This window comes from Balaenoptera musculus, chromosome 15 (genome assembly GCF_009873245.2).
Source record: "Balaenoptera musculus isolate JJ_BM4_2016_0621 chromosome 15, mBalMus1.pri.v3, whole genome shotgun sequence".
NCBI classification, from domain to species: domain Eukaryota; kingdom Metazoa; phylum Chordata; class Mammalia; order Artiodactyla; family Balaenopteridae; genus Balaenoptera; species Balaenoptera musculus.
The window spans coordinates 61852066-61879178 of NC_045799.1; the positions used below are offsets into that span (position 1 = coordinate 61852066).

The 27113-nt window shown below is 39.2% G+C and overlaps 1 protein-coding gene across 4 annotated transcripts; it reads left to right on the forward strand.

The window, feature by feature from the left end:
* The first annotated feature begins 620 nt into the window (after positions 1-620).
* Positions 621-26732, forward strand: RRN3 (RRN3 homolog, RNA polymerase I transcription factor). Of its 4 annotated transcripts, none has more exons than XM_036826411.1 (18): positions 621-746; positions 2037-2142; positions 3282-3338; positions 8258-8347; positions 8460-8589; positions 8983-9042; positions 9393-9456; positions 10223-10292; positions 11570-11668; positions 13703-13795; positions 14797-14935; positions 16137-16267; positions 17714-17844; positions 18796-18980; positions 19995-20103; positions 22703-22855; positions 23852-23939; positions 24845-26732. In XM_036826411.1, the coding sequence occupies exons 1-18, from the start codon at positions 658-660 to the stop codon at positions 25004-25006; spliced, it is 1956 nt and encodes a 651-aa protein (XP_036682306.1). In that variant the 5' UTR covers positions 621-657; the 3' UTR covers positions 25007-26732. The 4 variants fall into 4 exon arrangements, with proteins under 4 accessions (XP_036682306.1, XP_036682307.1, XP_036682309.1 ...); XM_036826412.1 differs by having other exon boundaries at positions 2088-2142; XM_036826414.1 differs by lacking the exon at positions 24845-26732 and adding an exon at positions 24295-24817.
* Positions 26733-27113: the final 381 nt, after the last annotated feature.

Consider the following 27113-nt stretch of genomic DNA (forward strand, 5'->3'; position numbering starts at 1 on the left):
TAAGTTTAAGGGCTAATGCCTTTTGGAAACTGTTTTCTCTCACTCTCTCATTTCTCATCCCAGCATCGTCACAGCTCTGAGATTTCTAGGTAACTCTCTTCGTCAAGCCTGCTTCCGGGAGGGTAAGATTAGCTTGGGTGTCTGTGAGGATAGCGCAGTGGGGACGGAGAAGCGGGTTCCTGGGTCAAGCCGACTTGTTCAAACCCCGACCCACCCTATCTCTCTGCGGGTTTGGATTAATCACAGGGCTTCGGGTTCTTCAGTTTGATTGAGGAAGGCTTTGACTCCAAAAAGTTAATACTCGACATACCCAGCCACCGCTTAGCACCTCCCGGTGTCCTCGCCCTTTCTCCGGGAGCCTCAGGGCTGGACTGAATCGTCCTACGAACGTCTCCAATACTAATACTGGAGGCGCCCTCATCGCCGCACCTCGCTGGGCGGAGAAAGTCCTCCAAGCGGAAGGAGGGGCCTGATGCAGGGCGCCGAAGAGACCGCCTTGGCGGCACTCTAGCCCGCCGAGGTCACTCAGCTCTCCCCACGTGGGGTTCTTGATTGGCTGAAGGCCGTCGCTCGCACACTCGTTTTCCGGGATGGAGGCGGTCCTAGAAGGAGCACGACTTCCGGCGTAAGGTGTAGTCGTCGCGTGTGTCTGGTCAGATGGCGGCACCGTTGCTTCACACGCGGTTGCCCGGAGATGCCGCCGCTGCGGCAGCTGCAGTCAAGACGCTGGGCGCGTCGAGGACCGGGTAAGAACCCAGGACGCTTCCTTCTGCGAGTCTGGGACCAAAGCCCAGGACCGGGATTAGGGGAGCGGAGCTGAAGGGTCTGGGACAGAGCTAACGGAGTGGGGTGGGAGCAGAGGGAAGAGGATCACTTCAGGTCCTCAAGAGTGAGTCCATGCCCCTTAGATGGGTAATAAAAGTGGGAGAGGGGATGGAAAAATGAACCTATTCTCTGTTCCATAGTCCCCCCCTTTCTCCCCATTGGGTTCCCTTATAGCATCCCAGGCCTGGGTACTACATTCTGCTCCTTTATTCTTCCCTCCTGCTTCTTCGACTAGCTTTGGAAAGAGGTCCCTGGGTTATCTGGATTATTAGCCAGATGCTGCCACTGACGGAAAATTGCGTCTTACGTTTTGTTTGTTTGTTTGTTTGTTTGAAATTTGTTTTGACACACGTTTGTTTAACAGTGTTTATATCTAGCTCAGCTTTTAAAGCCCCTAACCCCCGTAAAACACTTCGGGGTTTAACTTTGACAGTCCTTAGCAGGATGTTATGTTTTTTCACTAATCTGCTTTGTTTAAAAGAAGCAAACTTGGCGGAACACTTGGCATAATATCATTCATAATATATTTTCTTAAGTACCTACTTTTGGCGTTAAGCATGGGGGACAGTATATCAAAAGAGACAATGTCCCTGCTCTCAACAGACCTTCAGTCTAAGGAGGGAAAGACAGTAGATAAGTAAACGATGATTTCAGATAGCGGTAACTGCTGTGAAGAAATAAAACAGTGTGATGGTAGGGGAGAGGGAGAGGATGGGTACTTTCGATTTCTGATGGGGAAGGTCTCTGACATTTGAGCTTCAACTTAAATGAAGACAAGGGTCCAACCACGTACCCATCTGGAGAGTGAGTGTTTCTGACAGAGGGAATAGTAAGTAAAATGGGAATCTGCTTGGCAGGTTTGAAGAACAGAAAGGACCCTGGCTGCGGTACGGTAAGTGGTTAGAGATGAGGTCAGAGAGGTAGGCAGGGGCCAGATTAATGTAGGACCTTGAAGACGATAAAGAGTAGGAAACCTTTGGAGAATTTAAGCAAGAGAGTAGAGTAGCATGATCTGTCTTAAGTTTTTGAAAGATCATTAGATCACTGAATGAAGAATGGATTGCTGGGGGACTCAAGTGGAAGGAGGGAGGCCCGTTAGGAGGCTATAGCAGTAGTCCCACTGAATGATGTTGGTTCAATAAGTGTTGGCTATTATAGCTTTTATTTTTCCCTGTCATGCACTTAATGGCTTAATAATCTTGGTTCCATAGGCTTTCAGATATGCTTGCATTAGAAAATGATTTCTTCAATTCTCCCCCAAGAAAAACTGTTCGGTTCGGTGGAACTGTGACAGAAGTGTTGCTGAAGTACAGAAAGGTAAGAGATGATAATGTGAAGTTTGGTGGGGTTTTTTCCCAGCTTTATTGAAATATAATTGATATATTGAGGTTTGATTTTTGCTGGTCGGAATACAGTTATAGCTGTCATACTAAAAATCAGTAGACAAATAAAATGGATTTTAGATATCAATATTGAAATCAAATAAATTTAACAACAGCACAGTGCTGTCAGTTCAAAATTAGAGTAGTAACCCCTTTGCTGAGGTTTCACATCTTCAAGTGCTTTATTTACCTAGTGTTTTTTAAAATCTTCAGCAAATAGTAGAATAAAAAACCATTAGCTCGAAGCATTTTCTTTTTTTTTTTAATAAATTTATTTATTTTATTTATTTTTGGCTGTGTCGGGTCTTTGTTGCTGTGCATGGGTTTTCTCTAGTTGCGGCGAGCGGGGGCTACTCTTCGTTGCAGTACGCAGGCTTCTCATTGTGGTGGCTTCTCTTGTTGCGGAGCACGGCTCTAGGTGTGCGGGCTTCAGTAGTTGTGGCACGTGGGCTCTAGAGCGCAGGCTCAGAAGTTGTGGCGCACAACTATGTTGTGGCTTAGTTGCTCCTCTGCATGTGGGATCTTCCCGGACCAGGGATTGAACCTGTGTCCCCTGCATTGACAGGCGGATACCTAACCACTGCGCCACCAGGGAAGTCCCGCATTTTATTTCTTAAGGAGTTACCAAAGCATTGCTTTGGGACAATAAACCAGCTCTATTAATGGGGATTTTTTTTTTTTTTTTTTGGCTTTGTTTTTGTGTTAGTTTAGAAGTGATTCTGCTGTATCTCAGCAATGGTGGGAAAATATGCATTACTGTCTATTTTTATATGTAACCTGCATTTATATCCATATATATGATTGGATAGTATCATGGAATATTGACTATCATATTCAAATGTAAGTACACAAGTATAGCTAAATATGAATGGCCTGTTGTCATTTTCTTTTTTCCAAGCCCCCTAGCTACACTAACATGAGTTTTAAAATTTTTGTAGTCAGGATTTTATAATCTGCAACTGATATGTGTATGTTACAATGTTCTTTTTGTATAAGTTCAAAATCCTGCTGTTGGTCTTTAACTGGAAACCCAAGCAAGGAAAAATTCATTTTTTTTCCCCCCTTCTCATTAAGGGGGAAACAAATGACTTTGAGTTGTTGAAGAACCAGCTGTCAGATCCAGAGATAAAGGTAATTAATTTTGTGTTTGATTATTAGCAAAGTTGTTGCCACTTTGTAGAGACATTGGTTTGCACTTTTGGTCCTATTCCATTCTCTAGAACTTGCTCAATGATCCTTCTTTAATGGTTCTCAACCAGGGGCACTTTTGCCCCCGAGGTGATTTGGTGATGAACTGGAGACAATTTTTTTTTTTTTTTTTTTTCACACACACACACTGTATTTTATTTTTACAAGAGATAAATAGACTGACACCAAGCATTGTACATGGATGACCACAACAAAAGCAACAATGATTGCAATTACCAAACATGAAACACACTCATACTATGTCATAATATTGACATTCAGTCCAGCAATCCGAACTGGAGACATTTTTGATTGCCACAACTGGGAGAAGGGAAGAGTGCTACTGGCATCTAGTGAGTGGATGATAGGGATGCCGCTAAACATCCTACAGTACACGTGGCAGCCCTTCACAACAATGAATGATCTGGCCCCAAATGCCAGTAGTCCTGAGGTTGAGAAACCCTGCTTTAATTTTTCCTTTTTAGAACCTTTCTTCTATGCTGCATGCAACTCTCATGTCTCTCCAGTGCTAAAACAACAAAACAAAACAAAAAAACAACAAAAAATGACTTTTCTTTCAAACTACTACTCTTTCAGTGTTTTTGGAAATGGTACAAGGTATATGCCTGTCATGTAGTAACAACTCAGTAAGTGTTATTTCCCTTTTCTTCCTTTATTGCCCAATTTTGGAAAGAATAGTCTATTACTGTGGGCATTGGTAGTCAGATTGCCTGGCATTAAAATCCCAACTCCATTGTTTCCCAGTGTGTGATATTGGGCATGTTGTTTAACCTCTTTGCCTCTGTTTTCCTCCTTATAAAACCAGAGAAATAAGAGAAGTACTTTAAATGTAGCTGTTTTAAGAGGATCCAATGAGTTAATATACAAGAAGCATTTAGAACAGCCTCTGACTCAGAGGACTTTGTAATTGTTAGTTGTTGTTCCTGTTGACAGTCTGCATTTTCTCATTTCTCATTCATGTTTAAATCCACTGTTAAGTCCACTGCTGTATTTACTATGACAGAAGTTACCAGTGATTTCTTACGTGTTGATTTCAATGGACTTTCTTTTTTTTTTTAAAGCCCCATAGTAATTCCTTGTAGCAGTTTATACAGTTGACTACCCATTTCTTAAAACCTTTCCTTCAGGACTTCCCTGGCGGTCCAGTGGTTAAGACTTAATGCTTCCACTGCGGAGGGTGCAGGTTTCATCCCTGGTTGGGGAACTAAGATCCCGCATGCTGCGTGGCGCGGCCAAAAAATAAAATAAAATGAAAAAACAAAACAAAAAACTCCTTTCCTTCGGTTTCTTTGATCTTCCTGTCTTCTTATCACTTATCTCTAATCATTCTCTTGACAGGTTCTTCTTAAATTTGGCATTGATTGGATTTCCAAACTTAACCCTTTCCTCACTTTACAGATTCTTCCTGTGTGTTTTCCTTATGCCCTCATGGCTTTGAAATTTATCTGTGTCCTGATAACTTCCAGATTTGCATCTATAGCTCAGATTGCTCTTGTGGGCTCCAGACCTGTTTGTTTCTTTCTTCCGTTCTTTTTTTAAAATCTTAAAATTTTAATTTAATTTATTTTTTATCGAAGTATAGTTGAATTACAATGCTGTACAGATGTCTAAACTGCCAGCCCACAGGTGTTAACAAGTGCCCTGAGCTTAGCATTCTCTCTCTCCCAAACCCACTTCTGGAGCTTTCTTCATGTGCTTAAATGATTTATTGCTTATCTCTGTCTCAGCCTAAGTCATCTCTAAAGCACATTCTAAACATGTCATTGCCCTACTTCATGCCCACTGAAGAATAAAGGACCAGCTTCTTAGCATGGTCTGCAACAAATTTTCAGTGTTCAGTCCCACTAGATACTTTATTTCTTAAATTTGCCATTTCTGTTCATCTTCAGGGCTTTGCATGTGCCTTTTTTTTTCTGGCTGTAAGAGGTCCTCTGTATCTACTTTGTTTGCTACCTATTTGAGCATGGGCTCTGGTTACATAGTCTCCCTCCCTTACTGGCTTTGTGACTGAGGGCAAGTTACTGCATTTCAGTGCCTCAGTGTCCCCAGCTATAAAATGGGAACCTATCTCATGGAGCGGTTGTAAGGATTAAACGAGTTAATATATGTAAGTCTTAGAATAATGCCTTGCACATAGTTAGTCTTATATTAGTGTTTACTATTATTATTATTACTGTAATTATAAAACTCCTACTCTTTGAGATCCAACTGCAATATCATCTTCACCAATGAACTTTCTCAGGTTCTGTCTAAGCATATGGTTGTTCATTCAGTCCATACCCTACACTGCCAGCAGATCTTTCTAATTGTAAATTTGGCTTACAAGGACTTCACTGATTTGTCTGGCCCCTCTTTGCTCCCCAGATTTATCTGTTGGCTTGCTTGCTCACGATATAGTCCAGCCATACTGAACTACTTTTGGTTTTCTGAAGACATGCTTTTACCTCTGTAAGGTATAGAGCCCCCAAGAATACTCACTCTGTTTAAAGACAATGGAAGCATCACTTCTTCTTTAAAGCTTTCTTTAAAGACCTGTGCATTCTTCCACAGGTATGAAGAACCACATTCTTTGTGTTCTGCTGTATTTTATATCAGCATGTCTCCTTGGGATTTTGACAGACCAAGAGTCACATCATTTGTGTCCACATTAGTTCAGAGGAGTGTTAAAATAATTTGTTTCTAATAATAGTTCAGTACTAAAGCACCAAAGTCTCTGACTGGTTTACTTTAAAAAGTGGAGCAGTTTAAATGTTGTCCTTATAATTTTGTTGCACTTGTTTTAGTGGAAAAGTGACAGGATAGAGCTAACTTATTTTTATTTGTGTGTAACTTAGCTTGTCTTCTCTGTTTCAGGCCTTGTTATCCTTAATGACTGTGGACATTATGAAGTTACTGTAGTGCAAATGAGTTGCGACTTACTTTATTTTATTGCCAGGTTACTTAGGGTTCATCAGTAAATAGTCAGTGTCATTGAGCTTTGTCACATAGATAATGCATAGGAAGCACTCACTGGTGAACCGGTGGGGAAAAGGTGGGGAGCTCCTTCATGTGGAGCAAGGCATTGTGGGAAAGTGGGCAGAGCGTTGATCTAGGCCGACAGGTTTTTTTTTAACATCTTTATTGGAGTATATTTGCTTTACAATGGTGTGTTAGTTTCTGCTTTGTAACGAAGTGAATCATCTATACATATATCCCTATATCTCCTCCCTCTTGCGTCTCCCTCCCCCCCTCCCTATCTCACTCCTCTAGGTGATCACAAAGCACTGAGCTGATCTCCCTGTGCTATGCGGCTGCTTCCCACTAGCTATCTGTTTTATATTTGATAGTGTATATGTGTCCATGCCACTCTCTCACTTCATCCCAGCTTACCCTTCCCCCTCCCCGTGTCCTCAAGTCCATTCTCTACGTCTGTGTCTTTATTCCTGTAGGCAGTCAGGTTTGAACCTAGTTTTTTACTGGTTTGGTTGGGCAAATTGCTTATTAATCTTTCTTAGGCTCAGTTTCCTCAACTGTAAAATGGGAATAACAGTAATCCATTTGCAGCATTGTTAGGATTCGGAAAAGGTATATATGTACGGTGTTGAGCACCATGCCTGGCACATGGTGTGTTCTCACTAAATGACACTCCCTATAAGTAGTCTATTGCTGTAGGTCCAGCCCTGTCTGCTAATAGTTCATCACTGCAGGTTCAACACTGTCTGTTTGTAGTCTGTTGCTAAAGGTACAACACCATGTGTCTCTTTCCCCTACTGAGTCTTAATCAGCATTAACCATTTTCTTTCAAAAATTAGGGCCTTTTTTTTTTTTCTTTTTTGGCTGTGCTGCCCAGCTTGCGGGATCTTAGTTCCCCAACCAGGGATTGAACCCGCACCCTCAGCAGTGAAAGCCACTGGACCACCAGGAAATTCCCCAAAATTAGGGGCTTTAATTTTTTTTCTTGTGTATGCTGTATATATGCATGAATACAAACAGTATCTTTATTAAATATAACTGATATCTTATTCTCTACATGACTTCTTTTTTGTATTGCTATTTAGGTTTTCCCATGTCACTAAAAGTATTATGAATAGTAATTTTATTGTCTGAAAAATATTTAATGGAGTAGTGGAACCATCATTTATATAGAACACATTTTAATTCATTTAAACCCATTTGAAGGTTGGGTTAAGAAAAAGTTACATTTATTGATGACTCTAGTTAATCAGCTTAGATGAATGTTGTCAACATGCTTGCAGGTCAGCATGAGTATAGAGGAAGTAGAGGTACCTGTTGGTCCTTGTGGTCTTAGAATATTTGAATCTGTTACAATTCTTTAGTTTAAAGAAGTCCCAGGTGTCAACATTTGAGGTGTTCTTACTTTTTTAGGGCAAACAGAAGTGATTAGAATTAAGTATTGCATTTGATTCTTTTTCCTGTATATCAGTTATTATATACTTTAAAAAAAAGGAAAATTTATTGTAACATCTTTTTCCATTTTGATACAAACTAAGAAATTTTCATCCCAACTTTGGCTTAAGTCCAAGTTTGTGACATTTTTTTCCCGCAATTTAAATTTTTTTTTTTTGATGTGGGCCGTGTTTTTTTAAGTCTTTATTGAATTTGTTACAATGTTGCTTCTGTTTTATGTTTTGGTTTTTTGGCCACGAGCCATGTGGGATCTTAGCTCCCTGACTAGGGATGGAACCCACACCCCCTGCATCATAAGGTGAAGTCTTAACTACTGGACCACCAGGGAAGTCCCTAAATATTGTTGATAGATGATCAATGCCAGATAAATATCATTTCTCTGTTATTTGAGAGAATTTGTGATTTTGAAAGTACTTTTCTTTGTTTAACTTAAGGATGACCAGATCATTAACTGGCTACTGGAATTCCGTTCCTCCATCATGTACTTGACAAAAGACTTTGAGCAGCTTATTAATATTCTGTTGGTAAGTTCACCATTTATTTCATCAACTATTATATGTAATTCAGTACTTCGAAAATAGTATATATTGTATCAGTAAAATGTTCCTTTTGTCTTTCTGTCCCTCCCACCTCTAGAGGTTGCAGTGGTTAAATAGAAGTCAGACAGTGGTGGAGGAGTATTTAGCTTTCCTTGGTAATCTTGTATCAGCACAGACTGTCTTCCTTAGACCATGTCTCAGCATGATTGCTTCTCATTTTGTACCTCGTAAGTGGCTGCTCTTTGCTTGCTTTGATTCTTATTTTTTTAAATATCTCTATTAAAAAGTTACCTTCCCACTATATTTTGGAGATTATGCCACCATGGAAGATTCCAGGATGCTTACTGGCAGCAGTTCTGGTACATGTCTGTCCCCTATAATGACCTCTGTGGAAGTGTCTAGATTCATTTGTTGCTATGATTTTTATGGATTGTAATTTGCTTTATTGAGCTTCTGACGAAGTCTTGGAACTCAGGGATTTTTAGCTATTTAAACCTCCTGCCCCCATTGTAAATTTTATTGTATTAAGTTTGGACAATGGAAAAATCGCTTTTTTATGTAGCTGTTGATTGTTTAGATCAATATTAGAAGAATAACATATTTCCTTTTTTCCTCAAAAGCCCGAGTGGTCACTAAGGAAGGTGACATAGATGTTTCGGATTCTGATGACGAAGATGATAGTAAGTATAAAGAGGATTAAAGCAAAGACTGCCTCCTGTGTCTTAGTGAATGCATGCTGAATGCTAAAGTATCCTGGCACCTCCAGGACTTAATCTAATATGTAGACTGCAACAAAAGGCAACCTTGATGGAATCGTTTTGTTATATTTAATGTTAACGTGCAATCAATTGCCCTTAATGGCATTATTTATAGTCTTCATTGATAGTCGGTCATGGAGAAAACTCTTGAAATTATTATTTTGCTGACAAATGATTCAGTTTTGGTTAGCAGGCATTTTTAGACTTAGGTAGATAATTGTTCAGTTTTCAGTTTTATCTTGATGCTCATACTCTCCCTTTTCACCTTGTAGATCTTCCTGCAAATTTTGACACATGTCACAGAGCCTTACAAATAATAGCAAGATATGTCCCATCGTGAGTATACTTTGGTTACTTATTTTGAATTGTGGTGTTTAAGTCTCAAGAAAATTATGATCGGTTAGTAGAAAATTGTAAAATGTTCATAGCATCAAAACTGAAGTTATATGCTGCATATTTTTTGTATCCTGTTGATATCACATCACATTCTACAAAAAATGGCATTTCAGATCTCTATTCATTGCCTTTAACTATTCTTCAAAACTTGTATGCAAATTCTCCCCTCCAGCTTTTTATGGTGGTTGGAATTTTGCTTTTATCTTCGACAGACACGATATCCAAAACTTTCAGTGAGAAACCCCTGCGTTTGTGTCATGCCATATGAATAAAAATTAGTTCTAAGAAAATCTTTTAAGGTGTGTAGGTTTCTTTTAGAGGGGTGAACTTCAAATTCCCCCAGTAAGTTTAGCAAATAAGCTAACTTTAAAAAGTCCAAGTTGATAATTTTTTCTCCTTTTTAAAATAATATATATGTGCAGTGGGAAGTGTTTAGATTTTAAACTGAAGCTGTTCATTAAACTTTTGTGGAAAAAAGGAACCCCCTTTAATTTGCTGTTGATATCAAACTTAATAGAAGCTTATTTTTCCCTGAGTTGTTACAGATTTTCTCTGAAGCCATGCATTTATTTTCAGTTCCAATTGCTTGAAGTAAGAGTTACCGTTTGCCTCCTGTATCTATATTTGCTCTTAGAATGGAAATGTTAACCTTCCAAGAAAGTCCGGTTAACATGGATTGGTTGCATGTTTTTTCTTTTTAAAATAGAACACCATGGTTTCTTATGCCGATACTGGTGGAAAAATTTCCGTTTGTTCGAAAATCAGAGAGAACGTTGGTAAGAAATCTTTTCATGGGGGAAACTAATGGAAAAGTTGTTTTTTGTGATTTAGTTTTAAGTGAGTTTAGGTCTTTTTCTTAAAAGTTGTTTTGTCTGCTGAATTTTAAACTCAAGACTAAGAATTTGACTCAGATTCCTTTCTTAGCAAGCGACTGACTGAGGGTTCTCAGTGCCTTTTCTCTTATTCCTACGTGCAAGTCAAAGGCAGAGTCCATTTCAGAAATATCTAAATAGGCTTAATGCTTACACAGATGGGAATTACTAGAAAATAATAGTTCATTTACTACCAATTATAAACATGCTTTATTTGAACATGAAGGCAGAGCCTTCTATAGATGAAGTCTTAAGTTTTTTGTGTAATATTTAGATCATCTGTGTAACTTTCAATAGTGGTTCCCTTTTAAGCATAGATTATTTTTTCCTAAATGTATTACAGGTATTAAATAAGGAGTTAATAACTTTTGCTGCTATTTGTGATGGTGTGCTTCAAGTGGTGTGTTACAAATTGTATCTCTTATGAACGTAGTTGCAAAAATTCTCAACAAAATACTAGAAAATTGAACCTAACAACATATAAAAGGAATTATGCACCATGATCAAATGAAATTTATCCTAGGAATGCAAGGTTGATTTAATACCCCAAAACCAATTAGTATACTGTATCAGAATAAATGATAAATACCACATGGTCATCTCAATAGATGGAAAAACGCCAAAACCCTTTTATGACAAAAATAGAAGGGAACTAAAAAAAAAAAAAAAAATAGAGGGGAACTTTCTCAACCTGATAAAAGGCATCTATGAAAAATTCACAACTAACTTATATGGAATGTCTATACTAGGCAAATTCATAGAGAAAGAAAGTAGACCAGTGGTTACCTAGGGCTGGGAGGAGGTACATTATTAGAAGATACAAGGTATTTTTTTAGGGTGATGAAAATGTTCTAAAATTGATTATGGTGATGGTTACACAACTCTGTGAATATACTAAAAACTATTGAATTGTACACTTTATAAATAGGTGAATTTTATATGAATTATATCTCAACAAACCTGTTTTAAAAACATTGTAGAAGTATACAAATCACAAACTTAATTTACTGGGGGTAATTAAATTATACTAATATTGTGTGTATAAACAGTGTCGTTTCTATGTTGCTTGATAGTCTTTTCTGTTTGAATAGTTGAAACTAAAGATTGTGTAATTGATGTTTTGCTTGCATAATTATGAAACATTTATTCTCTGTCGAAATGTTCATCTTTTTATGTTTTAGGAATGTTATGTTCATAACTTACTAAGGATTAGTGTGTATTTTCCGACCTTGAGACATGAAATTCTGGAGCTCGTTATTGAAAAGCTGCTCAAGTTGGACGTAAGTATTGGGTAATCTGTTTTTCTCTTTGATTTTTATTTATTAAATAATGTTATAGTATTTGTTATAATCATAATATTTGAAACAGTAGTAGCAACAGTGGAAAAAAATCCACAGTTCCACCTTTGATTCATTTCTTTGAACATTTCTTGAACATTTCTTTGAGTATTGATGTGCTGGTGTTTATAGACAGTCCCATCTCTCATGGTTGGGGAACAAGGCATTAATTAAATAGTCACGTAAATGGAAAAGTACAGTTGTGGTAAATGCTGTGAATGGAACACATGCGTTATGAGCTAGAAAACCTGATGTAGTCAGAAGAAGTTGGGAATGCATACCTAAGGAAGTTATTGGGGGATTCTTTATACTTTTCTTAAAGAGGCTTGCAATAAGCTGCAATGGGAATGAGAAAGTGATGGATTCTGGTGACACGGGGAGGAAAGGTCCTTGAGACTGGATTGGAAGTAGGGGAGTAGAAGGTAAGGGAAAGGAACCCTTCAAAGGTAGCTCCCTGTGGAATGAAAGTTTGGTGTTGCGGTAACAGTAATAAGAAACGTCAGGAGGAAGTTGCAGGATGATGGGTTCCATTTTGGATGGATTGAGGTGCAGGTGGGGAGCTAGATGGAGAATATTCACCAAGCAGTTGTAGCTGCAGGTAGGGGACTGAGAATGAGGCCAACAGGAGAGAGGAAGTGAGATCGGAAATGAGAGGAAAACCAAGAGTCTGGACACCCAGGGAGGATCTGGAGGGAGGAAGGCTTTAGTAGGCAGCATGAGATGTTGCTGACCTTTTTTTTTTTTTTTTTAATATTTTATTTATTTATTTATCATTATTTATTTATTTATTTTTGCCTGCGTCACGTCTTAGTTGGCAGCATGCAGGATCTTTGTTGCGGCATGCGGGATCTTTTGTTGCAACGCGCAGATTTCTCTCTAGTTGTGGTGTGCGGGTTTTCTCTCTCTCGTGGTGTACGGGTGTTCTCTATATAGTTGTGGCGCGTGGTTCCAGAGTGCGTGGGCTCTGTAGTTTGCAGAATGCGGGCTCTCTAGTTGAGGTGCACAGGCTCAGTAGTGTGGCATGCGGGCTTAGTTGCCCCGTGGCATGTGGGATCTTAGTTCCCTGACCAGGGATCGAACCCACGTCCCCTGCATTGGAAGGCGGATTCTTTACCATTGGACCACCAGGGAAGTCCCCTATTGCTGCGCTTTTTAAGGAGGATGAGAAAAGCAAAGTCCTTGGGTTTGGTGTTTAGGAGGTAGTCTGTTGCTGGAGAGAGCATGGATGGATAGGAAGTGGGGCTGCTAGAGACCTGGTGAGGGTTTGTGGTATAAAGAGGGGATGAGGCGGGGTGAGAGACATGTTTCAGGGTTGGGGAGACTTGAGGTTTGTGGACTAAGGAAATAGGAGTTGATGGGAAGGACATTGATTCTGTAGGAGGTCTAGGAAGGGCTGGAGGTTGGGTGGGCTGGCACGTTGCTCACTTGGAGTTAAACCTCTCTGGTCAACTGCATACATATATGCTTATGGAACATTTTAGAGTATATTTAGGAAGAAGGTCATTTATAGACAGTTGAAAAGGCATGATATGAGTGGTATGTTAAATAAGATATCTGAAGGGTTATATAGCCAAATAAATATTCATTAATTCAAAATTGATTGCATTTAATAATTTTCTCCTCAGTTGATTGATGATATGCTTCTTATACACCATGCGTGTGTCTTGTGCATAGTAAGAGTTGGAATAAACGTTGAGTTTGTTGAAGCTACCTTTTTTAGACCAACATAGCACAGTTCATATTAATTTTATGTACATATGTAATACAGGGAGCTTAATTTATAATCTTGTAAATTTCTCCATGACCCAGACCCATTTATAGGTTTGCATTGTGATTGTTTATTGAGTTACAGTGCTATATAGGGTGCTAATATGGACATCTTTAAAGCATGTGTATCAGATGAATTTCAAGTCCCTGAATAATGTAGTTATATTTTAAAAGCTTTTATTCTTTTTTTTTTTCTTTGTTGTAATGTAGGTGAATGCATCCCGGCAGGATATTGAAGATGCTGAGGAAACAGCAACTCAGACTAGTAGTGGAACAGATGCCACAGAAGGGCTCTTTAATATGGTCAGCATTTATTAATGAAATCAGACATACGCAGTTCACAGTCCCAGAGGGTGGGAAGAAACAGCTAATGGCTTCTCACCTTTTTCAAGGCTTTGAATTAAAACAGTAGTTCAGCAAACTTGAAAATGAGTTCTTAAATGAGTAGTTTGCTTTTTTGTTGCTTATTGACTAGTAGAGCTTATTTCCAAGGCTTTGAATTTGGGTTTGGTGAAGTATGTTTCATTTTTATTCTTCTGTTTGTTCTTTGTTTTTGTAAACCACATATTGCTTGTGAAAGAGTGATAAATGGAAAAGCATACCAATGTAACTTCTGTGTTTTACAAATTGTATACCTTAATGCAGTGCTTCTCTACCTGGGGCAGTGTCTTCAGTTGGGTTCACCGGGAGGAGAGCCTGAGATGGGGATTCAGGTGCCCTTGGGACAAAGGGTGTGAGGAAGCTGGAAAAGGCAGGGGAAGGAACTAAGTGAGAGTTCGGTCTCAGTTGGAAAGCAGCTACAGCCTGATCCCCCGCAGAAGCTCTGGAGCATGAGTTGCAGGATAGAGTTAGTCCTGCCTTGAGACCAGAGAGATGGCCTCCTGTGACCTCGTGTCAGTCAGTTCTGATGGGGAGGGAATGGGAGCAGCAAGGGCATTTCTCTGGAGAAGGGGGAGAAGCTGTGAGCTGTCGGCAGCCAATACTCATAGCAGCTTGGGGATGGGTGCCCTGTCCTGGGAAAGGAAACTGGCACCAACAGTGGGTGCCAGGAGCTGGGGGAAATCTGTGATGTTTGCGTGGCCACACTGTAAATGGGTGTCTAAATGAGAATCAGAGGCTGAATCTGTGCTTTCATTTTGAATTCCACGGGTGGTTCTGATTCACACCTCTGGTTGAGAGCCCCTGCCTGGAAAGGTCTTTGTGTATTTTCTTTTATCTTTTAAAGGAAACGATTACCTCAGAATTTTCTCACTAAACTACTTTTACCGAGGCTTTTAATGTTAGTTTTTACTTTACTTTCAAAGGACGAAGATGAAGAAACTGACCATGAAACAAAGGCTGATCCGGGAATGCTTGATCAGATGGTCCATCCTGTAGCTGAACGCCTGGACATCCTGCTGTCTTTACTTTTGTCCTACATTAAGGATGTCTGCTATGTAGATGGTAACAACCTGTAGTAGTCACAGTAACCGCTGCTTTGTTGAACACCTACAATGCACTGTGCTGGGTATTTTTCATACTTTAGTACTGATAGAAATCCTGTCAAAAAATCACTGTTTTGAATATGAGGAAGAGAAGGTTTAGAGAGATTGTTACTTGCCAACATGACATAGCTTGAGAATAGTGGGACCGGGATTCAGGCTTAGTTATGTTTGTCTTCAAAGCCCTTGATGATATTTTCACTGATTACTGTATTGAAAGCTTATATATGGAGCTTGGACAGTTTTAGGCAGACCTCAAGTTCAAGACATTTAAGAAATGGTATAGTAGACGTTGATACATGGTACTTGGTGTTCCGTATTGAATTTAGAGAGTCTAGGTAACTTTGGTTTTGCCAGGTGTTGGTGCTGTAGTGAACAAATTGATATGCTTCTTGTCCTTACAGAATTTTTAGTCTAGAGGCTTTGCCATGCCTCTCAGTTCTATTATTAGGGCTTGAATCTGAATTAATATGTTACTACTTTAACTTTTTTGCTGTTATAAAAATAATACATATTGATTAGAGAAAATTTGGAGAATACAGGAAAGGATTTACAAAGTTTATACAGCCACATTCTTACTATTTGGAGAACCATTATTAGCTTTTTTTTTTTCTTTTCTGTTTGCATGGGTATATGTGTTTTTCTCAGTGGATTTGGGGATCACACTATATGTAGTATTTTATAATCTTCCCTTTTCACCTCTTGTGAAGATTTTCTCATACCATTCACTGTTCTTCTAAAATAGTTATATGGATTTAACTGGTTTCTTATTTTTTTTCTCCCCCTGCTTTTTTTGCCATTATAAATAACAGTACAATGAACATCCTTGTATATATATTGTCAATTATTTGCTTGTGATAAATTTCTAGCAGTAGCATTACTGGATCAGAGGGCTTCTGCTTCTAAATGGCAGTTTTACAGTGTGTGGCGTCACAGTAGTGTGTATGAGATGAGAGCCTGCTTCCTTGCCAGTGCTGGGTTATTGTAATGAAAAAGGAAACTCTGTACAAAATAAAGATGGCATTCCCCCCCACCCCCCCCCGTAGCTTAATAGATGATGTATGTCTTAATGGTATTGTTTGCTTTTTACAAATTTGGTAAATGAAACTGGTAGCTTGAAAATAATGTCTTTATAAAACTGAAATGCCAAATTTTCTTCGTAGGTAAGATTGATAACAACAAAACAAAGGATTTATATCGAGATCTCATAACCATCTTTGACAAACTCCTGTTGCCCACGCATGCCTCTTGCCATGTGCAGTTTTTCATGTTTTACCTCTGTAGCTTTAAATTGGTGAGTATGTCATTCACATTATTGTAGCTTATTTTATTCTTGCCCAGAATTTTCCCTTAAAAAATGGGGGGTGGAGGGAGGTGTGGAAGAGAGACCGTGAGGTATTTCTTTGTCTTGAGCTCATTTTAGTTAGTGCCCCTGATGAAATAACAAGCCCTTTTCAACCCACGGAAGGAGCAGAGGGCATTGCTGCTGCCTGTCAGCTTAAGCTGAGTGCTCTGAAAATGTCATCCTGCATTTGGTCCACTAGGTGGTGCCCTTCCCTTTAATTCAAGCCTTTATTAAAATCTCATAAGGCATACTTAACTGTTTATTTTCTTTATTCTCTTTCAGTTGATCTTAACTAGCCCAAACTAAATTTTTAATCTAGGGTTTTAAAACTTCAGACTTTGTTTTTCTATTTTGAGAACAAAGCAAAACAAAAGAACACAGGACTCTTCTTTGCAACTATTTTGTAGCTTCCTAGAATTGTCCAGGAGAGTATTGGTCATGGATAGGAAGGTTAAACTCAATCTGCCCCAAAGCATGTGTTAGTAGCTTTTGAAAAGAGCTATTTGGGAGAAGTTGGAGGTTGCATCCTTTGTTGAAAAGAGGCGAATTGGTCTGTTTTTTTCCTACAATTAGCATAATTAGTCAAATGCCAACTATACTTTATTTATTTATTTAAAAATATTTATTTATTTATTTTGGCTACACCGGGTCTTCGTTGCAGCATGCAGGATCTTTTAGTTGCGGCATGCGGTCTTTGGGGCATGTGTGCGGGATATAGTTCCCTGACCAGGGATCGAACACGGGCCCCCTGCATTGGGAGCTCAGGGTCTTACCCACTGGACCACCAGGGAAGTCCCACCGACTATACTTTAGTCTCTATTTCTGGTTAAGTTTGATATGTGCAGTCTGAAAGGTACTGCAGAAGGAGTTCCCATGTGAGCGTGGTTAATCACTGGTTTCCAGTTACGGCTTAATATCAGAATCACTTACATAGCTTTATTTATTTATTTTTTTGGCTGCGCCACTTAGCTTTTGGGATCTTAGCTCCCTGACCAGGGATAGAACCCAGGCCCCGGCAGTGAGAGCACCGAATCCTAACTACTGGACCACCAGAGAATTTCTGCTAACAGAGCTTTAAAAATTGGTGGATCCCAAAGCCCTGTCACAAATTTGTAGGGTTCCAAAGCCCTGAATCTGTAGGGTTGATTTTGATGCTCATCTAGTTTTGGGATCCATTGAATTATTTGATGCTGTGGAACACCTTTTGTTTTTAATAGCATTATCTCAAGGTGTTTTAAAAATAAGAACCATGATAACGTATCCATTATTTATCTAGCAGTATAACTGAGATACTAGAACTTTCCCATATTGGTGAGTTAAAAATCTTAGGATTCTGATCGCCAGAATATCTTAAGCATTAAAAAAAGATGAGACCAACACCTTCTCTTTTTATAGGGATTTGCAGAAGCATTTTTGGAACATCTGTGGAAAAAATTGCAGGATCCAAATAATCCTGCTATCATCAGGCAAGCTGCTGCAAATTATATTGGAAGCTTTTTGGCAAGAGCTAAATTTGTTCCTCTTATGTAAGTACCTAATTTTCCAAGTGCTTTTCATATCATGCTTTAGAAAGTATAGTATTGTCTCAAGTCAGAGAAATATCTGCCTTATTTTTTTGGTCTGTCTTTAAAGTGAAAAAATCTGTTCCCCCACTCTATTCAAGATGTTTATATTTCTGAGAGGCAATTTCAGAATAAAATATCTCCTTTTCAAAATGTAAAACCTCACATGAAAAGCTTTTGTAATTTGTTCTGTATGGTTGCACTTGAATATGAAGATCCATTTGTCTTCATGGATGGTGTACAGTGTTGTATACTGTTTTGATTCTTTTTATAGGTTTGTCATTTTTCATTTGCATTCCGAATCAATTGTATCTGTTAAAGCTGAAGAAAAAAATCCTTTTAAAGGTAATAGATCTATTTAGGAGGCCAGCTCTGGGCCTGTTTCTTCTAGTTATCCATGAAGATATCTTTGGACAAGGATGCTATTAAAAACCCTTTCCTGACAGCTAAAAGCTATCTGGCTGTTCTGTCCTAAATTGTTGACCATGGGATTTCATCAGAACCCCTTAGGGAATGGTGAGGTCAACCAGACTGTCTTTCTCTTGTAGGATGTGGGTAAACATGCCCTGCTCTTTGGCCATATTCCCCCAAGAGGGCTGGGAGGCCATCGGAGAAGCCCTTATGAGTTTATAAGGAGAAACTGTTCTCCAGCTCTTGGGACTTCAGCATTCTTAGGGGCCTGCCTGTTGTTCCTAGGAGGTCAATGTGCTTGAGCTTGTAACTGGAAGGCTGTCTTTCCACCTGCCTACCATTTTCTTTCCTTTCTTTGCTTCTCCTCTGTGCCCATGGGTGATAGATACAGAAGCCAATGGACAGACTTTTCTTAGTTTGTAAGGAGAGGCAATTGTGTGTTCTTATGTCATTCTAGTTTTTTATGAAGCAAGTGAAGTTGACTTGAATTTTTCTTTTCTCTAGTACTGTAAAATCATGCCTAGATCTTTTGGTTAAGTGGCTGCACGTATACCTTAATAACCAGGATTCAGGAACAAAGGCATTTTGTGACGTTGCTCTCCACGGACCATTTTATTCAGCCTGCCAAGCTGTGTTCTACACTTTTGTTTTTAGACACAGGCAGCTTTTAAGTGGAAACCTGAAGGAAGGTCAGTGATGTGGGGTTGATGGATATGAACTGGATTTTCCTTTTAAGCCCCACTTCTAAAAAGATGTGGGGTTTAAAAATAGTTGTATGAACTCTAGTAGGACAAGGTTTTATCACAATGTAAGTAAAATCGCTTTTTTTTTGGTATAAATAAATGGTAAGCGTCTTGGTTAAAGAGTATCTCTTTCTTGTAAGCCATTACATTATGCCATTTTTAGTAATTTTTATCAAAATATACATCAAAGAATCTCCTAACAAAAGACACTTAGGCACAAGTTGGTTTGCTTGCCTCTTAGAATAAGTGTGGTGTCTTTAACATAGGAGAGAAGTATATTTATCGGTTCCAAGACACTAGTATCTACCTAATTTTTCCTTCTACCTCCATAGTTTTTTGTAAACAAACAAACAAAAAAACCCCTGAAATACAAACAACTAATGCGCACTTGAAAAACATGCTCAACTTTACTGATAACTTAAGACATGTAAGTCTCTCTTGGTTTTGTTGGCTGTCAGATTGACAGATTGTGTGTGTGTGTGTGTGTGTGTGTGTACATATGGAATTCAAGAAGGAGAAATTCCATATTGTACAATCATTACCTCTAAGGAATGGAGAATCACTGTGTTGCCTCAGCTTCTTAATGATGCCATGATTGTTAGCAGAAATCATCACACAGTCGTTTCCCTCTGTACGCTCAGCATGTGCTGAGGTTGCTTATATCTGAGTTCCAAATTGTCATGTAAGGTTATTGCCCACTGGGAATGTATGTTTACTTCCTGAATATTTAAAAGAATAAACTCTTTTCTTTAGAAAAGTTGGTTTGGTCATAAATACATATGGTTAAGCCTAGTGATATTCTTTGGGCTCTACACTGTGTGACTGTCTACATGGACCTTTAAAGCATTTGTGCAAATACCTTTTTTAAATTTGTTTTTTTTACTGTATAAAATAATAAGTGCTGCTTAGACTGTTGTGTTTGTACCTTTTAAAAAAAAATCTTTTGTTTTTTAATCAAAGGTTTGAGGTACCTTCAAAGTCTAAATTTTGAACGGATAGTGATGAGTCAGCTAAATCCTCTGAAGATTTGCCTGCCCTCGGTAGTTAACTTTTTTGCTGCAATCACAAAGTAAGTGATTTATGCTTTATTTGTGGAAGTTATTTCAAAGTGAATTTATGTTAGTATTAGTATTGTAAAATTCCGTTAAATTTCTGTGAAATTATTTAACACAGTTAATAGCAAAATCATTTAAAAACCAGTAACCCAGTACTTGTGGAAAACACTGCATTGAAGGTATTGTTTTTATACTTTGGTTGCACTGGAAATTGCTACTACTTTTTAATCTAAGGAGGATAATTCAGCAGAAGCTTAGGCACTTTGAAATAAGTAAGGCAGCTAGCAAGCTGAGAGTTACAAACCACAGATATTTATTAGAGTGACTCTCATAATGGTAATAAAAATAGACTGGACATGAGATGAACATCCAACAATAGGAAATTGGTTCATTGAGGGCCTTGTGGCTACAGCTGATGTGCGTAGCATTTATTGTGTGCCCAGCACAGTTCTGATAAGCACTCTGCATAGAACTCACTTAATCCTCATACAATCCTATGACTGTATTATTAATCCCTATTTATAAATGGCGAGATGGGGGGCACAGAGAGATTGAATGACTTGGGTGGAGTCATGGCTAGACTGTGGCAGAGCTAAGGTTTGAATGCCGGCAGGCCGGCTCCTTCGTAAGCATTCAGTGAATTATTTTGCTTCACGTAGAAAGTGAATTGGAGACCTTGGGTATCTTATCATGATATTGAGGGCAGGATCATAGCTTAAAATCTTTAACAGATTGAGCTATTAGAAGATAAGAATAATTTCTGCATCCCTCAGTCCCCTTTAAACACCTTGTTGCTCTCATTCAGCAGGCTTATTTTTCCTTTGCTGGCCATCTAGTTCAAGGTATTCTCTCTCCCTCAGATCTCAAAAATGGTAGTAAAGAATTAAGATAAGAACCCAACAAGCAACAGTGTCCATTGGGTGGACGTTTCCAGCACATCGCGGGAAGATAGGAAGCAGCTGGGAGAGTAGGACGGATGGAGCAAAGCAGAGGCAGCTGCCCGTAGAATATTCATGGGGTGGGAGTAGAGGGCCGCAGCTGAGGAGCAGACTGGTCAGAGAGGCTCTAGACCTGGGGTTGGGATTAGCACGGAGGTTAGTAAGACGTGAGGCGAGAGTGAGAGGTCGAAATAAAGGTCTGTGTCAAGGAATTTATGTATCATTCTGTAGCTACTGCTTCTGCTTACGTAATGGTTATTGAGTTAACCATATTGACTCATATAGCTGTATTTTGATTTTGACTGCTGCGTAATGTTCTCATAATTTTAAAACATCGATTCTTTGTTGGGATTTAAGCTGTCTTCCTTTTTCAGTGTGGGTGCATGGTTGTGTGTGTGTCCTGGTACACAGGCACATACTTCCTGTCACCCAGAAGTGCAGTTGCTGGGTTGTAGGAGGTGCACATCTTCACTTTTACCGGATATTGCGAAGTACTCCAGTGTGGTTTGGCCATTTAACACCAAGAGTCAAATGTGATCCTTGGCTAATGGAACAGAAATGAACATATGGTGCTTAAAATAGCAGTAGTGACCTGAGAGCCTGAGAACAGATACCTGAATGAGTACCGTGGGAGGGAGGGTGGGAGGGGGAGAGTTGGCAAAGGTGAGCTAAATCCTCCTCTCAAAGAAGTGGCCCAGTGAATGATTTTTGAAGTTCCTAAGTCATAACCACCAGGGAGATTGACAACATAATGGTCCTGTTGGGCTTTGTTTTTTTTTAAATTAATTAATTAATTAATTTTTGGCTGCATTGGGTCTTCGTTGCTGCGCACGGGCTTTCTCTAGTTGCGGTGAGCAAGGGCTACTCTTTGTTGCAGTGGGAGGGCTTGTCATTCGGGTGGCTTCTCCTGTTGTGGAGCATGGGCTCTAGGCATGCGGGCTTCAGTAGTTGTGGCTCTCGGGCTCTAGAGCGCAGGCTCAGTAGTTGTGGCGCACAGGCTTAGTTGCTCCGTGGCATGTGGGATCTTCCCGGACCAGGGCTCGAACCCATGTCCCCTGCATTGGTAGGTGGATTCTTAACCACTGCACCACCAGGGAAGTCCTGGTCCTATTGGTTTTTATCGCAAGTTTGTCTGTCCATTTAACTGTTTTCACTCACTATGCCTTTTCTTTTCTTTACCGTTTTCTGAGGTCGTGATTCAGTAAACCCCATGGCTCTCCCTTAGTACCCTCCTTAATTTCTTCAACAGCCAAGTGTCTCCACCAACAACCCATATCCCCTCTCAGTGAATCCTGAATCCCTTTTTCACCAACCCACTAATTCTTACAAACAGTAAAAAATAAGTAAAGACAGCTACATAATTCTGTAAACTGAAAGAATTACCGTGAATGCATTAATTTTTAGTGAGTTGTGCCTAATTAGTAATCTAAGCCCACTCTCATATTCTATAAAGTGATAGCGCATTTTCTTTCTCCTTAGCTAACTTGTAAATAGTAGGCCCAGAGGACTGTACCCTAAAAGCATTACTTTCTACTTTATGTTATTTTTTTTCTTGTAGTTGTTATGTTCAATAAGATCTATATAGTCGGGGTAGTTGTCACACACGAACAGGCGTCTCCATGCAGAGTAATTCCAGCACATTAATGCCTCTGTCTGTGTTGGTTTTATTCCACAGCAAATACCAGCTTGTCTTCTGCTACACCCTCATTGAGAGGAACAACCGCCAGATGCTGCCAGTTATCAGAAACACTGCTGGGGGGGACTCAGTGCAAACCTGCACGAACCCACTTGACACTTTCTTCCCCTTCGATCCTTGTGTACTGAAGAGGTAGGTACACTTAGACAGTCGACCTTTCGATGGTGAATTTAAGTGCAGTGTGTATGTGCCTTTACCAGGATCGGGATTTGGGGCTTCTTTGTGGTGAGTGGCCCTTCTGGCCGTTGATAGGGTCTCGTGGTCTCCTTGCGTGTTTTCCAGGCCCAGCGTGGAGAAGCCTGTTAAAGGCTGCTGAGGGTCGTGGCACACGAGGGCTTGCAGGTCCCTCCCTCAGTGGGAGCCCAGGTTGACACCAGGAGGTTTTTGTTTTTCTTGAAACCTGTTGGTTTAAAAATACAAGAGGCTGGGGATAGAGGTACCTGGATAGGGAGGATGCTGCCTTTTCTTGGCTCATAAATTTCTGCCAAATGACTTGTTCCTTCTTCTAGAGACCACATCCTATACTGTTGCACAGGATAAGCAAATGCCAAGTGATTTATCTGGATGGGTAGTTCTGGAAAACCTCCAGGCCAGTCTTAACTTCAAATGTATATAAGGAAGCAGGAATGTATGTATAAGGAATAATGTATAAGGAAGCCGGATTTCTGCTTCTGACAGTTTGTAACTAACAACACGATTTGGGATTATCTGGTCCCCCAAGTCTTGGTTGACTGAAACCAGATTGGTCTTTTTTCCCAGATTTATTTTTAGTAAATGACTGTAAGAATATTAAAAAGGAATTTCCAGAATAATATTATTTCATCTTCATTTGGACATATTATAACTCACTGTTAATCTTTGCAAAGTTGAGAAGTAATTTCACTTGAAAATGAAAAGTTGAGAAACAGTAGGTGTAATACTCCATCTTCGTGAGTGGATGAACTCTTACAAAGAAGGAGCCCCGTTAGTTACAGAACCTACATAGGATATTTTTGGACACTATTATTATTTGAGCGATAGTTTTTACTTCTTCATTTTGGGTAATGGGTCTTGTGAGAACAGAGTTATATATGTGGTGACCTTTGCTGTAGTATTTAATTTGATTTTGAAACCTGATCTTCTTGACAGGTCAAAGAAATTCATTGATCCTCTTTATCAGGTGTGGGAAGACATGAGTGCAGAAGAGCTTCAGGAGTTTAAGAAACCCATTAAAAAGGTAAATTTGTGATTCAACATACTTTCTGGGAATCTCCTATGTGGAGATTGACAGAGCACAGTCAAATAGTTAATAGCAATGTTACACTTGAAAAATAACTACATTTGTTCTTTCTGCCTTTACAGAATTCCAAGCCCAGGTTATGTTCTTACGAGAATAGTGTTTGTTTTTTAATGAATTGTTCAAACCAGACACTTCACATGCTGACTTTGGGAAGTGAAGGGTAATTAAAAATCAGCCTAACACATTTAGATCTCTACCACTTGATCGTTACCACCAAGTAACAGTCTCAGATTTACTTACTGTTGAAATGTTCTCAGAAGTTAACATTAATTTTGTAGGTTTTCATGAACAGGTGGTGAAGATGCAGGTCTGCAGCATGTCCTCCAGTGCGTGGCCATGGAGCTGAGGCAGCTGTTGCCAAAGGAGAAAATTAGAATCCAATAATAAAAAATGTCACCATTTGTTTCTTTGTGGCGCATTCATTTCTATATTAAAAGTCAGCTTTAATGTGCCTGTCTTCTTTTTCATAAGTAATCATTGGAAAGCTCTTTTTAGTTTTATTCTTTTTTTAAATTTTGCGTTTGAGGAGGATGGTCATTCATTCATTCATTCACATTATGTTAGATTGAGCAAGAATGACATATCATGTTACCTGCCCTCCTTGAGCTTAAAATCTGTTTAAAAAAAAAAATCAGACTTTAAACAAACACTCACAGCATGTGATGAGCCGTCGTGCGGATGGTTCGTAATAAAGAAGTGTGCGTTGGGAAGCTCTCGAAATTAAGATTCTTTTTCTTCACCTTTGTCTTTCCAGAAGTAGCACGTTCCTGAGGAAAGGGATTCTTGAAAGCATTTCAAACTGCCACTTGTGATCTTGTGGATAATCTCTGTTCTTTGTGCAGGAGGTGGTGGAAGATGAAGAAGATGATTTTTTGAAAGGTGAAGTTGGGATTACACCGAGCTCCTTTGATGTGCATTTCCGCAGTCCTTCAAGCAGTGTGGGCTCCCCACCTGTCTTATACCTGCCAGATCAGTCCCCCATGATCACAAGGATTTGTGATTGAGACTGACATTCCTTCTGTTGTGCCCTTCACTACCAAGGTTCATACTGTTTGAGCATCGTGTTGAACTAGAGCGAGTACATGCTTCAGGCATCTCACTTTCAAGTTAGACTTACTCTAATGTCTGAACAGACATGGTTGGGTTATTTGTTTTGTTTTTGTTTTTTCTGTTTTGCTCCTGTACAGACAAAAGGAAAAGACAGAATATCATGTGCAATATTTTATGGTGGAGTTGATGATAAGTGTTGAAAGCTTGGCTCGTTTGTTTAATGTATGCATTTTTTTGTTACAGCTTTTTGACATAATTATTGTGAAATTTCTAATATCACCAACAGCCTATTTTAACAGATTGCATTTTTAACGAGGTTTTTGTCAGAGCCATACTTACAGGACTTTGTTGATATGATATCTTTTCATTGAAAAATCCTCAAGGACACTCTTTGAAGTCTTCAGAATGAGTTTCTTTTGGATACGCTGTTTCCCCTCTGCTGTAACTGTATTTGTGTTCTGGGGTTTCAGTGGGGTGCAGAGAGGATAGCAGGAAAGTGTGGGGAGGTGGCCAGGGCTGGTCCTGGATGCTGCAAGTTGGAGCTGGCACTGAAGGAGATCTCCAGGGACTTCAGAAACCAATAAAAGCCTAGAGGGACGAGAGAGGATTTCGAGAAACAGAATCAGACACATCATACATTTGTGAGTGTAAAAATGGGTTTAAAAGAAAAAAGGAGTTCCGGGTAAATGTAATTCACATTGACTGAAGTGGGGTTGGACTTCTATAAAACACAGCTCACAGTGTTGTACCCTGACACTCCCAGAAGTGCTGTCAGAACTGGAACTACTTATAGTGGAATGTAATATTGGTCATTGAGAATTTCTTTGTCCAAAAGTAGGGGAAGAGAGGGGATTTTAGGTTATTGGTGGAATGGTTTTGCTAGCAACAATAGGTCAGGGTTACAGCTACACTCCCTGTCTACTGGCTGTTCGTACCATGGATTCCAGCTCAGTGAAATCCTCCTCTGGCGAGGCTCTTTTTGTATTTTTATAACTAAACACTGAGAGAGAGGAGTCTAAACAACCTCGCTGTATAATAAATTTGTGCAAGCGCTGCTAGTCATTTTGAAGCTCCTGCATATTTTAGCTTCATTCCTTATTTGTGTGCTTGTTATTTGTGAAAATGGACACTTTTAAATATATTTATTTTTCTGTCACTTTCCTATTCTTTATTTAAAGGCAAGTGATATTTTCTTGATCACAAATATTTTGTAATGAAATAATTTCTCTTTCCTAGGGCTTTGTATGCTCTCATATATTTACATTGATGGCAATGTAGAGTTTGAATTTCAGTCTGAAAATATGTTTTTAGAAAATAGAAATTTTTATTGTTTTAAAAAGTTTTGGGTATTGGTGATTTTCTTTTGGTGACTTGGTGGAAAGTCGTTTGAGAGCCTTTAGGTTCTCTGTTTTTTTAACTGCTGACAAAAAGGTGGGATTTTTGTATAGTGGATAAAATGAGTAATTGAAAATGTGTCCATAGAAATTAACAGTAAGTGGGGTCTTTGTGAGTTGAGAAGTAGTTTTAATGTAGAAGTATTTCAACAAATAAGTCTAAAATTTCAAAGGAGTTTGAGAAAAAAAAATACTGTGAAAATAAAACAATGACGTGGTTAATCTGGAACTTTTGTTCTTATGCCAATAAAGGGAGGTACCCCAGTAAAGAAGCTTCTCATGTAAATGTTCTTTGACTCCTGTGTTTTTTTTATTTTATATTTATTGATCTACTGTATTAAAGCACCGTTTTGCAATAGAAAACTGCAACTGAGACTGTACTTAATTGATACTTTATTAGAGGCAAAAGTATTGCCAGTGTGATTGCAAGTACTCAAAAATAATTGCATACTGGTGATGAGAATGGCTTCCAGGTGCATCTGAAGTGTCTGTGACTTTCCTTGCTCACACCCAACTGGTCCAAGGAAAACAAACACTTCCAAAAATTTACATGCTTTTAAGGAACATCTGTGCAAAAAAAATAGTTGTTTAATCTCCTTGGGAATTATATATGAAAACAGGATTTTCCTATCCCTCTTACTCAAAAGCAGGTTTTCAACTGGGATAG